The 14,962-nt window shown below is 36.9% G+C and overlaps 1 protein-coding gene across 1 annotated transcript in view; it reads right to left on the bottom strand.

Moving 5' to 3' along the window:
- Positions 1-14,962, bottom strand: part of TNS3 (tensin 3) — a 255,871-nt gene that overhangs the window by 93,770 nt on the left and 147,139 nt on the right. Inside the window, 6 exon segments of the mRNA XM_040549792.1 lie at positions 3,270-3,374; positions 5,632-5,697; positions 6,659-6,788; positions 12,173-12,248; positions 12,374-12,434; positions 13,567-13,679. Coding sequence (XP_040405726.1) covers positions 3,270-3,374; positions 5,632-5,697; positions 6,659-6,788; positions 12,173-12,248; positions 12,374-12,434; positions 13,567-13,679 — 551 coding nt within the window.

The following is a 14,962-nucleotide window of genomic DNA, read 5'->3' as shown; positions in this document are numbered from 1 at the left end:
GAGACAGATGCTCTGCCTGCAATTCCACTGTTGAGTTCCATAGGTTCACATTTATCCTGCCTCTTAAATGTTTGCTTGAGGAAGGAGTATCTGGATACATCTCATGTTTTTATGGTGCATTCTCTAGCTTCTCTAGTGACTTCTCTACAGATCCATAATAAATTTCTCAATATCCATGCCAACATATCATATTTATATTGCATCTCAGGTGATTGAAAATATATCAAGCACACAAATTACCAAAAAAAAAAAAAAGCCTATTAAGTAGCACATATGAAAACAAGGTAATTGTACTTTTGAATGGTCTATGATGAAGTCTTCTATATAAAGTCATTAAGACATGAGCAACATACTGTTCTGTATCTTCCAACAATGTGCTGCCTAAGCATTTATCTCTGCTTTCAATTTCCTGTACTGATGTAGCTACTTATAACACAATGCATGCGGATGGGAGGATGGGAAGGTCAAATCTGTCTATCCAATGAATCTTAGCAGCTAAAATATTTAACATCAATTCACTGCTTGCTGACAGTTATGTTTACACAAAGTAGGGGATAAGAAAGGAAGCACATGCCGCAGAAACATCCTGAGCACTGCCTCCTAAAAGCACAGGATCAGGCAATTCCAAAATATCGGAAGTCAGGCAGGCGGGGCAGAAGGCCGGCTTGGCTGACCAGGGATCTTCTTCTGGAGCTTAGGCATAAAAAGAAAGTGTATGGCTACTGGAAGCAGAGTCAGGCAACATGAAAAGACTACAGGGTTGCTGTTCACGTTTGTAGGGAGAAAATTCATGCAGCCAAAGCCCAATTAGAATTGAAGCTGGCCAGGTCTGTGGGAGACAATAAAAAGGGCTTTTTTAAATACGTAAACAGAAACAGGAGGACCAAACATAGGTCTGCTACTTGATGGGGATGGTCACCTCACAAACAAGGACACAGGCAAAGCAGAGACGTTTAATGCCTTCTTTGCCTCTTTCTTCAACGCCAATGGTGGGCTTCGGGACCCCAGGTGCCCAGAGCTGGAGGACCGTGATGGTGGGAATGATAAACTCCCAGCCAACCCTGAACATGTGCAGGATTTGCTGCTCCACCTGGATCCATACAAGTCCATGGGGCTGGATGGGATTCATCCTAGGGTACTCAGAGAGCTGGCTGACGTCATCGTGGGACCTCTCTCAATTATTTTTCCATGGTCTTGGGAATCTGGAGAGGTCCAGTAGACTGGAAGCTGGCAAATGTTGTACCAGTTTTCAAGAAGGGCAAGAAAGAAGACCCTGGTAATTACAGGCCTGTCAGTCTCATGTCAGTGCCTGGTAAAATTATGGAGAAGATTATCCTTGAAGTTATTGAAGCGCACCTGGGGGACAACGTAGTCATTGGTCATAGCCAACAGGGGTTCACAAGGTGTAGGTCCTGTTTGACAAATTTGATTTCCTTTTATAATAAGATTGCCCATCCAGTCAATCAAGGGAAGCCAACTGATGTAATCTTTTTGGATTTCAGTAAAGCTTTTGATACAGTTTCTCATAGGATCCTACTGGACAAAATGTCCAGCATACAGCTAGATAAAAACATCACGCGATGGGTGAACAATTGGCTGATGGGTAGGGCTCAAACAGTTGTGGTAAATGGGTCTGCATCAGGCTGGTGGCCAGTCACCAGTGGGGTCCCTGAGGGCTCCATTTTAGGGCTGGTTCTTTTCAATGTTTTCATAAACAATTTGGATGTAGGACTAGAAGGTGTTTTGAGCAAATTTGCTGATGATACTAAACTGGGATGGGTTGCTGACTCTGTTGAGGGTGGAAAGGCCTTGCAGAGAGACCTGGGCAGATCGGAGAGCTGGGCAATCACCAACTGCATGAAGTTTAACAAGAGTAAGTGCCAGGTCCTGCACCTGGGACAGGGCAACTCTGGCTGCACGTACAGACTAGGGGACAAGACGCTGGAAAGCAGCCCCACAGAGAGGGATCTGGGGGTTTTGGTTGATAGCAAGCTGAATACGAACCAGCAGTGTGCCCTGGCAGACAGTAGGGCTGCCACCCGTGGAGAGGAGACCACAGTGGTGCAGGAGGTCTGGTGGGAGCTGCTGCACATGGGGGCCATGCTGAAGCAGTCTGTTCCTTAAGGACTGTGCCCCATTGTATGGACCCATTAATACGGGTCCATATTCAGTCCATGCAGTTGTTCTTCATTTCCCTTCCAACCCCTACAGTTCTGTGATTCAAGAACTGCAGTTTGTGGGAAGCCCACACAGGATCAGTTCAGGAAGGACTGCATCCTGTGGGAGGGGCCCCACACTAGAGCAGGAGAATAGGATGAGGAGGAAGGAGCAGCTGAGACAGTGTTATGGATTGAGGTAGAAGAGAGTGGATGGGGGTGAAATGGTGTTTTTAGTTTGCTTTTAGTTCTCACTGCTCTAGTCTGTTATTATTTGTCAATAAATTACATTAATCTCCCTATGCAAACTCTGTTTTGTCCATGATGGTAATTGGTGAGTGATCTGTCTGTCATTATCCCTACCCTTGAGCCCTTTTTCATCATATTTTCTCCCTCTGTTCCTTTGAGGAGGGTGTGAGAGAGAGAGGTGTGGTAGAGTTTAGCTAGCCATTGGTGTGAAATCACCACAGTACTTGCATGAAGACTACATCCAATAAAATCACAATCACTCCCTCAGGCAAAGCATCAGGAAAGCATGCACTCTGAAGTCAGAATATGAAGGCTGCTATTGGAGGCTTTTATCTTCTGCATTTACCAGCATATTACAGGAAAAAAAATAATAATAAAGAAGTAAAAGGACAATTCAGAAGCTGGTATATTTATAAGGTGAAATTTGCAAATATGCACATCTTTTCCTGTTCATCTATCTATCACTTTACAGACTAGTGCACCTCCTGTAACACTCCAGATAATATAGTAAGCACTCAAGGCCACATCATTTTGTTCTTAAAATTCCATGTTAGGAGTCAAACTAGAAGCTTTAGAATAAAAACATTTTAACGCTAGTTTACAAATAAGTAACTCGTATCAACTATTTGTGTCTCAATCCAATTTAATGTATTAACAAGAATCTCTTTTAAACTAGTACAGCCTTCTTTCTACGGAAAAGAAAAGCGACAGTAAGGTTAAACAGACAGTGGTGGACAGCTACTTAATTCCTCATATCAGTGAGGTGACAGTAGGCACAAGCAAATGATATCTCCTTCCTGCCTTTCAAACACTCTTGCACAGTTGCCAAAGGTTTTGCCTTGGTCTCTTAACAGAATTACTCACCTTCCCCATCAGGGCTCATATTTTCATAGGAGTCCCAGCGTATCAGTGGGTCTGAGGTATTGTAATCAACTGTCACTCCATGGTCATTCTGAAGGTGTTCACATCCTAAAAAATTAACATCTGTTTGAGACAAAAATCATATCTGAAATGATATACAAACACATATGTATATGGCCTTCTGACAGAAGTTTGCTCCTGCAAATACAATACCATATTCTTAGATGTAAGAAGCAGCAACAGGGGAAGAAAGGTTATATAAACCAACTAAAAAAGCCTAATTTATGTTTCATTACAGAAGGAACAAGGACAGAATTTTATTTTGAGCTTCTTGTTTATAATGTAGCTCTGACAACTTGTATCAGCCCCTAAACACAATGAACACAGATGACCAGCCAGCTTTACAGGAAGACACCACAGAACTCTGTGGCTGTGTCTGGAGAAGCATGTCCTATTGCAACTTGTTCTAAAGAAGTAGAGTGTTATATAGATGTTCTGAGGCTTTCAAAACAAGGATAGTTAAAATTAAAAGAACAAGAATACTATAGTCCTAAACCTTAACATGCAGGCAGAAAAAAAGCCACATTTGTCACAAGCAGATTTAGCAACCTTGTTACCTAAATATTTACGTGCCTAATTCTCCTAGCAACTGCATCCTTTTTTAAAACCTGTATCACCAATGGTTATTTTCTAGGATATTGTGCTCAGTTTTGGGCTACCCGATACAAGAAAGACATAAATAAAGTGAAGCAAGTTCAAGGGAGGGCCACCAGGGTAGTTAGGACTGAAAGACTTGGCCTGTAAAGACAGGCTGAGGAACCAGGGCTTCTTCAGCCTGGGGGTGAGATGGTTTGGGGGTGACCTTACAGCAACCCCCACAAAAGGGTGCGGAGTAGACTGAGCCAGGTGGATGCAAGGTGGGAAGATGAGAAGGAACAGACATAAATTGAACATACAGAAGTTTAGAGTTTCCTTATCTTTATGAGGAAAAATAGTTTCACTATGAGGGCTGTCAGACACTGTAACAGTCTGCCCAGAGAGGTTGTGATGCCTCCATCCTTAGAGGTTTTCAAGACTTGGCTGGACAAATGCTTTGGCAACCTGGACTGATCTCACAGACGACCTCGGATTCAGCAGGAGGATGGACTAGAGATAACCTGCAGTTATTCTATAACACTTTCAATGTGGAAAAGTCATTTGCAGAAATTGTAAACAAGTATTTCCAAAGTGAAATCTTCTTCCTAGACAATTAGGAAGACAGCAACTGAAAACTAATTTCCAATTACTTAAAACTTTACATTCTGACAACTTGGAGCCTGCTAAAAAACACAGACCTGATTTGCCCTCTAAGGGAGATTTGAAAAAATGTTGATAATTTTTCAGCCATGTAAGGTGACCTCTCTTCAAGCATTTACCATCCAGAACTGTTTAGATCAAGCTGTGAGAGCTTATTTATAAACCCATTTTTTTCTTATATGGCTTTCCAACATGCTAAGTAAGATCTTCATGTTCAGCTAGATAGAATCCAGCTTCTTATTGGCTGCTACTACAAGTTTTTAAGTGATCGAACTGGTGAAAAAAATGAAGAGGAAAACATGCAATTCACAGGACACCTAACAGGATTATGTATGAGACAGACAGTTCAGAATACTTAGTTTTCATTCAGTTTCAGGCTGAATCTATACTTTTGGGGACACCGCAAAATGAGTAAGAACAGATCCATTAACAGATTAAACTGCAATATAAAGCATGATCTTAAGTTCTTGTTGCAGGCAGTAATTACCTATGATCTTAGACATACTAAAATAGAATATATTCTGGAGGCATACAGGATATACTCTACAAGCCAACTTCAGAGCAGGCGCATCTCCAAGAAAACTGTAACTACATCTCCTTATGCTAAATTATAGACAGTCAAAACTTCACCGCTTCAATAAAAATAATCAGTTATGACAACATCCAGAAAAGGTTATGGAAATGACCACTGCTGTCACTTATACTAGGCCAAGCTACCTATACTGTACATGTATACTATGCATGTTTCATACAGACAAAAATGTTTTCTACTGGTTGTTAGCAACTGTTCTTGTATACCTTTAAAACAAAGTCAGATAACTCCTATGTGGTGTCTTCATTAAGTTCTTCACATTTAAACCAAAAACATAAATGTATGTTTACATACATAAATGTACGTAAAATATTACATATTTCAATGCTGAAGTTGAATTTCCTATCTTCTACAAGACAAATGGAACAAGAGAGAAAAAAAGTTTGATTTTTTTAATTTGTTGTTGTTGTTTTTAAGTATACATTTCAATGTGGCTTATTTTTAAGCTAAGCATTCTTTTTTCTCCTGTATACTCACCTTGAATTTTCTCTGGGGTTTCTGAAAACACTAATTCCACTTTGCCGTAATCAGGGAAACGGTCATCTGAAAACAAAGGCTAACATTTCAACAAACTATCTCCCAGGAAAGCAGTTTCAAGGCACTCATAAATCAGAATTGTCTATAGCTATTAATACACGTACTCCTGTCACTCTTCCATTCTCACCTGGAATCTACTGATTTGTTTCTAAAAAAGACAGACATTCTTTGCCCCACATGTTCTCCAGAAAAGACCAACAAAGTGTCAGTTGGAGTTTTGTTTACTTCTAAGAAAAGACAAAAACAGAAGAGATGAACCACTCCCCCCAGTCTGTGGCTGTTAAAGGAAGACACTCAGGAGCAAAGTAAATTTGTTCTGTATATTGGCTAAATTGCAATACTTGACCATAAAGGTTTTGTATAGGCACATGTTGCAGGAAAATATGTTTGGTTTTAGTTTGTTAGTAACACAGGGTGTGGGAGTTATAATCCTGCATATAAACATAAAAATAAAACTGAAATAATCCTTTGGAAAATACAAAGAGTAACTTGAGACATTTTCAAATGGTTCTGAAAACTTTGCCTCCATTTTCGGATACCCATTCTGAAGCATAATAGAAGTGCTCCATATTCAAGCAGTCCAGGTCACAAAACCAGAATCAGACTTTATTACTTATCTTCAGCGAAAAAAAATGCCTCAACATATTTCCTGCAATCCTGAATAACAGAGTCACCATTTTAAGAATGTCTGTTGTTAAAAATATGAGAGGATGAGTTAAGGACTATGAAGCAGTATCTATTATTTTGACAACTTAACTCACACAAAGAGCTTTTATTCTCATTAGGGGCTTACCTGTGTTACAGTGCTATGAATTAAAATAACACAAAGTAATCTCCCTCTCCTCCCTGAACAAAGGGATGGAAAAAAATCCTTTTGAAAATAGATTCTGAAGATTACCATCATGTGCACAGACATACACATGCACCCACACACATACAAATCCAACCAATCACAGAAGACAAGTACCTTTGTTGGCATTGTCCAAGTCCTCTTTACCAAACACCAAGCCATGTCCTTGAATAGCTCCAGTGTGAAACTGAAGGCGAAAAATCACATCACGAGTAGCTGACCGGTATTTTTTGTGATAACACTTTAGCTAGAAAGAAAGAAAGTAACATGTCAGTAAGCAATTTTTTGAAAATTGGAACAAATTTATGTGTATGCATTAAGTATCAAATAAACCAGACTGAGTGCAATTTAGTGCAGACACCACTGATGTTGTAACAAACAGGGTATGCTTTATTCAATCCTTTAAAATTATACAGTCCCAAGGCAAGATAGTTCAGGATGTATAAATATAAATAATTACTATTTTCATCACTATCAGTCACCAATCAGTAGATTATGATTCAGAATCACAACATTTGTCATTACAGTGTTGGAATGCTGACTTATATCCATACTTCTTCATGGCACCCACCAAACTAACGTAAAACTAAATTACAGCACAGACATTTTAAAATAACTATAGAAAATACAGAGATTTTAGAAGCTTTCTCAGAAAGCCTATAAGCTGGTTACATTTATTCTGGGAGGTGTTTTTTTTTAAACCTACTCAGTGATGATAGGATCTTGTTTTATGTTACCGTTGGAAGTTGGCAGTAGTTTTGACACTTAGGCTAGAACAAGACAGAACTCTGAAAAAAATACATCTACTACGAATCTCAGTGGCTAAAGGTGAACATAATACAACTACTCTTCAACAGCACCCTCCTATGGATCAGTCCTATGGATATTTTACCCACAGATTCTGAGTCAAATGCTACACATGACCACTAAGAATTCTTACAGGAATACATCAAAATTTCAGTAACCTTAGTCACAAGACTGAAAGGGATCTCAGCATTTTATAATAAAGCAAATGTTACTGAAATGCATTTAAAAAAAAAAAAATCACCTTTTTCTAACCCAGACTGAAAAAAATGTGTTCTAGATAGAAGATACTGAATAACTGAGGAGCAAACAGTTATTCAAACTGAAGGGAAGTGAATACAAGATAGATGTAGGGGTTTAAGAGAGAGGATTTAGAAAATTTAGAGTAAAACATATTTATTAAATTCTTCACATTACAGGGTTTTAAAAGCCAACATAAGCTTTTGCTCTGTATCCTTCCTTACACTGATGCCTTAAATTCCAGAAATTCACCAGCGCTGACGTGGCGCATACAACAACTGATACATTTCAGACAATATAACAGATATATCTGTCAGCAATGATGTGGAAATCAACCATCAAAACACAACTGTAAAAACCATACTCAGGTTTGACTGTCAGGTGCCTTGGGGAAGCTACCAGGCCCCTCCCACCTCCTGACTGATCTGAATCTGAAACATCATGCTTTTCCTCACAAGAAAAATAAAGGTAACAGTCTCTAAAGACACATTTGACTCAATAGAGCATTCTTTTCATATTATTCTCATTGCAGAGCCATTCGTCTCTTCAGCAGCAGCCCAGGGGGCCATACTGCAGAAGAACTTAAATTTCACTCCTGCCTTCACCTCTCATTTAAGAGACTAGTCATTCACCTGAGAATTAACTTCTTCAAAAGCTCTTATGCTATCCAAACTGTGAGAAAGAAACAGGAGGAGCAATGCATGAAGACCTGATAGGGTGAAACACTTTGAACTGTGAATGTCATCTTACAATCACTTTCTACCTAAATCCACATATACAAGGAGAATCTTTAAGTATCCAACCCACAAATATCAAAGACTAAAAAGATATATGCAAGGAGAGCAAAGAATAGAGACATATACTCCTGTATGTGCCTCTATCAGTTGGGTTACTCTTCTTAAACCATTTCCATTTCAATGCAAAAAAAAAATCCATTTTCAATGTAAAAAAAATAATAAATTAATTTTAAAAGTTTAAGATTGTCTGGTTTGTCTTCCTGCTGCCAAAAAGAATAAAGCACATGCACAATGCCAGACACAAAACTGAAACACAGTGATAACAAGGTTCAGTTCCTCACTTAGACACAGATTTTCAGCGTAACCTCAGACAAGTGCCTTATTTTTCCTATCAATACTTTACAGAGAGATTGTGAAGAAAAATCTGTTTTGTGATTGTGTAGCAGTGAGCTTATACAAAGGCGAGTGGCACATAATACCTAGAGCTGTGCACGGAAAAGATGGAAAAAATGAAATGAGGTTCAGAAAGAATTCAGAACTTTTCCACAGTGACATTCAGGGACAGTCAGAATATCTAACATACCATCTTCACCTAACATGAAGTCAACCAGGCAATGTTTTCAGACAAAAACAAATTCCATTTTTAATTATAAACAGTGTAAATACCCGAACACTTGGAATGATCATTACAAGTTTGCTGGCATTTATCAGTACATTTACAGTATCAACTCTTCAAGTAAGTAGCATGAAGAGGTAATTCTATTTTGCTGATTTGTACTACTGCTTAGGATATCTTACAAGGCTAAAAATGTATGTTTATAGAAGACTCCAGTATGAAACACAAAGCCTGCAATTTTACAATAAAATGCTCTACAATTAGAGTTCATTCAAATTGCATTCACTTAATCTAAACAGAAACAGAAGTAAGCTACCAACAGTTCTAATCAGGCACCTTTATGATGATGAGGATAAGAAACAAACTGTATGTGGCTTTCAGTTTTGAGAAAGCCTTCCAGTCTGACCACTGCCTTTGGATGATTTGGATGTTTTTACTATTTCAAAAAGCACTTGAAGTTTGGTTGGAGTGATATATTCAGACATTTATGGTAAAACTGTGACCCTAAGAAAGGGTTTTGCTTTTACTGTTTTGCTGTTGCCTTCAAAGAGCTAAGAGATTTCACCTTCAGTTTTAATAGCTCCATTATACCACTGCCATGAATGAGACAAATAAAGATAGATTGATAAACCCTGATGTAGATAAAGGATGCAACAGTAAATAACACTGTATGGATCTCCTGTTTTTTAGTGTTCGTAAGGTAGTCTGCTTACTACCTTATTAGTAAAGGGCGCTGCTGACATTCCTTCAGGTCTCCCAATTTTGTATTCAACCAAATGCTGAATTTCAGTTGATATGCATATGAAATGAGTTACATAATATTTTTCTACTCTTTACATAACCAGAAGTCAGCTGCAATAGCTTCAGGTGTGCAAAAACATCTGGTTATCTGATCACTAGTTAAAAACATAACTGTATAAGCAACAGCTGATTGTACCTGAGATGTTTTTTCAGGTATTCTCTATGGCTGGAAGATTCTCTTTGCAAATAATCATTAGTTTATCTAAACATGAGGATTTGGTGCTGTTTATTTCTTTCTATTTTAAAAGATAATCGCCTTCAACATAGCGGTAACACTGGGCAAAGTATTTTAGATGTTGCTTTAAATGCACTAAAATGAGCAAAGCATACAGAACCTTGCCTATTGAAGGGATTTATTTCCTTTTTGTCCAACATAGCTAACAACACAGTTTCATTAGAACCATAGACATAAGTCAGTCCCTTAAACTGGCAAAATCTAAAGCCGAAAAAACAGCTAGAATGTTTAATTAGAGAATAAATAACCCCCCATTCTCCACTATGCCCAGCAACTCTACATAAAGGAGAATTATCATCATAAAGGATTAAAACTACAAGCTTGCAAAGTGAAAAATGTACAGAAGTGGGATTTAAGAGAGCCCCTGATGAGATATATCAGAACTAACCTGCTCCAAAATTTATAATCAGACTGAAAGTAACTGTTATAATTCTATTTAATTTTAATATATGAACAAAAAGAAGCTTGAAGAAATATCAGAACTTCTTTAAGGTTATATACATTCCTTCTCAACTTTACTTCAAAGCATTATCTTATTCTCATCATTCTTTATTTTGACTCTTTAAACAGTAACATTGTTTTTACATGTGGATCATACATGAGAGTTTCTGAAGATGCAAAAAGCTAAATATCTAAACAACACGTATCCTCTAGTTTATCAAGAGTTTTGGCTTTGCACAGTTGCAGGATTTACCCAGGATCTACTGGTTTTTGCTTAACCACATTTATAAAAATGCTGAAACTGTGTCAGTTCAGATAACTTTCTACTTTCTAATCCTGACCAACAGTCTTCAAGAATTCTAACTTAGGATATCCTAAAGAATATAGAACTTATACAGAACTTATGTAGAACTGTTCATGAAAAACTGGCCCCTATCATTAACAGTGTACATCTAAACTCAGGATACTGAAAGCATCATTTAGCACTCAGTATTCTTAAAAGTCTAACTTTGAATTCTGACTCCACTACCATCTGATGTCATATTCAAAAAATAATACAAACTAGTGTAATATGCTGGGAAATACCTATATGCATTACAAATGTCTGTGCAGCTTTCCAACAACTGTGGCTGTCAACAAATACTATTCACACTGTGTTATAGAATTCTCTAAACATAAGACAAGCAAGTGTGAATGTATGTATGCATGTATGTATGTATTTATTTCAAATCCATGAAGTTCAGGCAGTTAAACCTTCTGGAATTGGAGGTGGGACATCTTATAGATTTTTCTTTTCCTGAAACCACAAATGGTTTTGCTTAACTGTAGCTAATAAACATTTGTGATTAAATAGAAGTCTTTATTTAGGAAATAATACCATGCTGAATAAGATGCTGGCTTGTTCACAAGAATCACCTCCAGTAAAAGCATGGGATTAATGAAGTTGCCCTCTTTAAAAACCATTAGTTAAAAGCCCAACATTTCTCAGTTTAAAAAATACACAATATAAAAAAAAAATAAAAAAATCTGAAACCTACCAGCAATATATACACCAAGAATACTCTTTCTCACAATGTACCCCTCCCCTTCATTTCACTTGTTCCTCTATCCTCTTAGTTTAACAAATTGAAAGGCACATTTACTATCTTTCTTTACTTTCCCTATGCATAACTGCAAATGACAAGCAAGAGAGAAAACAAAGAGCTTTAAAATAAAGTGCTGCAATTCAACCATAGTTATACTTTGTATACAGCAAATTACACACAGATTGCTTTCCAGATACTGCTTTTGCTCATAGAATCAAAAAGCTTTTATTTGGTTTTACACTTCTTTGAGTCCCCATATAATTTAAAATTAGTCAGGTATTTTCTTAACAGGATATAGTTTCATAATTATGGATCTTGCCCACAAAGTTGCAGGACAAGGACATTCTAACACTGAGTTACAAATACACCCCAAGGCAATTTTTATAAAGAAGATAGCACAATATATATTACTGCACTTGGTGATGCTACAAAACGGAAATGCTAAGAGTAATTGTTTTGGCTCCTTAAAACATTCTAGTCTGAGCTTTATAGGATCTTTCTTTCACATGAAAATCAAGGATGATAAATATATTAACTGAAACCTATTTTACAGCATGTCTACAACTATTTGCTCTTTTTATTTATTTTATTTATTACAAGAACACAAAACAGAAGAGAGACTACAATCTAAACAGCATAATACTAGACTTTAATTTCGTACAATTAACTTACCATAATATCACCCTTCAAAAGCTGGGCTGGCTCTATAGCAATGCAGATTCGGCTTTGATTTTCTGGCCCTACACTACTTAACAGGAGAGAAAAGAAAAAATAAATGGTTTAAAGAAACAAACAAGAAAATAAGATTATGTAATTCTGCAATTATAAGAATTAAAACATATTCAAGCATAAAGGAAAATGCAGAAGACTTACTATATTCCAGATGTATACAGTGGTTGCATAGCTTGGTATAACTTCAGAAAAGGCCGACAAGCTGAAAAAAAGTCAACAAAAAGGACTATTTCTGTAATTATTTTCCTTTTATCTCAGTCTTACAACTAGGAAATTTCATGCTGAAATTCCAGCCATTCCAGACTGCGCAAAATGACACACAAACTGACACAATGTTGACTGTCGAAACATCTTTCCAAACAAAACTGTCTTTTCCTTGAAAAACTGTATGATTATATTCTGTGAAATAGTTGATTTTATTCTGGTCTTTTTCTGGTCAGACTAGTTCTGACTAGGGGACGGGATTTTAAAGGATTCTGGTGAGAAAAGTTAGAAGGAACACTTTGTTCTTTTGAAGTGTCTTTTTTCTTTCCCACTTTTTCTGGAGGAAAGCAAAATGAATAAGGAAAGAAAGAAAATGGACAAAACAAAAACAAAACCCAAAACAAAAAGCATTTTCAAAATTAAACAAAATATTTATTCTACGGTTTTATTTCAAATCTAGTAAGTACTTCAAATTTCTTACTACAACTAACAATATTCTTTATTGAAAACAGACAAATTTTAGAAATATAAAAGACATGAAGCATCATAAATTTAAAAAGGAGCATCATAAATTCATGTTGATGACATTTCATAAGACAGGTGCTATGTAACTCTTGGCTGAAGAAAACAAAAGCTTTACCTTTACCATGCTGTTACAGCTCTAGCACAGTATCTTGGTTTGAAATTTTAACTTTAAAGCCACTTATTATAGCAGGTCACCTCAGAAGCCCACTATGTCCAAATAACTATTTTACAGAAAACCCAATCTCTAAAGGAGATTTCCTCTCTAAAGAAGTTGTATTTATGATCACGTTTGTTTCCTAAAGAAGGAGGAAACTTGACTATGAAACGATCAGGTTCTCAGCTCTGCTGCAGGAACTGAGAGCACAACTATTCAGAAACTAGGCATCATCTTTTCATTTAATAGCAGAAAAAAATTATTTCACCTGTTTTCATTTTGTATTCTTAGAACATTTCTCTTCTCCTCATTCACTTACTAGGAATTTTTAGACTGATATCAAGGACTGATAGCAAACTCTACTTTAAGTTTTATGCAGGATTTTTAGAAAGGTCCAGACTGAAAAAAGGCTGTAATCCTACACATGGATATGAAAAGAGAGGTAATTTACCTCCTCCAGCATCAAAACTTGGGATACCATGGAGAATAACATAGTGCAGGAAAAGCGGGGTTGTATTCATTTTCACAGATCCAGATAGAAGGCCACTTAGAAATTGCACGTATCTAAAAAATACAAAATTTATCTGCATTAGATAAAATCAGAAACGCAACCATATTGGGGAAATACATTTTTTACACTAATATTTCTAGTCCGTGGGTACTGAATAGCATTGTGACATTACACATAACTCCAAAAGAATAATCTTCATAAAATAGCATGAAAGGATGCTTTAATTCGCCAAATTAATAAATACATGGCTGTTACACTGCTATTGTTGATGTCTTCATTTTAGTTATATGCATCACTGTAAGAAAAGGACTAGCAGCAATAGTGATGTCAATCACTTCAGTACACATTTTTATTTGCAACTGTAGGTCTGAACTGGCTTGCACAACAGCATGAAATGAGCACCACTTCATTTACAGTGAAGCACACTTCATTAAAACAAAGGCAACAAGTGCCCTCATCAGAAATCTTAGCATAAAAGCTAACGTGGGCAAATAACTTCTTTATATTGAGAAGTGCAGCACCATAGCAACATGAATATCATTGTACTGCTGCTATTTAATACCTTTTCTGATCATGAGTTCACAAGCATGTACATGTAAGTGAATATTACTGTAGTGTTTGTTAAACAAATTCCTCTTAGCTCTTTAAATAAGCAAAAATCTCCATAACTGAACACTTACTGCATGCTCCAGGTAACAACCACGCTCCTGTTAACAACCACAAATAAAGATATCCTCCTCAGCCATGACATCTTTACTACCCTGGAATGGGGGTTGTGATGGTTTAGAATAGGTTTCTTTTTATAGACAACTAGCAAGGCTCACTTTCTTTTGAAATATTAAGACTACTACTTTGCTTTTTGGGTTCCTCCTTACATCTTTCTGAAAATATTTGGTTACAACTGAAGCACAAATTTAAAATTGTCACACCTATGGGACAAAAGCCAGTGGTAAAACATCTTACCAGTGACATCTCAGTCTGAACATTTTCTCTCTACCACTACCTGTTTTTAATGATTCCAAAAATTCATCTGAATTCTTGAACCCCATTTCTTAAGGCAGTGCACTTGATATGCTTACAGGTATTTAACCTTTAAGAAGTGTGTTCAAAGATTTATCCTGAAGATTTATATCAAAATTTTAAATATGAAGGCTATGTATTTGCACTTCTTATTCAGACAAACCTCCAACGGCTTATCTGAAAGAAAGTAACCATTCTAAGTATTGTCAGAATGGATTCCAAATAGGATTTGTAGTCTATATCATGGTTGGTTTCCTTTCCACTGTTAGAGCCTCTGACTAGCAGCTAGGGAGAAGCTAAGTGGTATTTAGAGGAG

Source organism: Cygnus olor, chromosome 2, assembly GCF_009769625.2.
Source record: "Cygnus olor isolate bCygOlo1 chromosome 2, bCygOlo1.pri.v2, whole genome shotgun sequence".
NCBI lineage: Eukaryota > Metazoa > Chordata > Aves > Anseriformes > Anatidae > Cygnus > Cygnus olor.
Note: the sequence above shows the minus strand (reverse complement) of the source record. Positions and strands in the feature narration are given on the sequence as shown.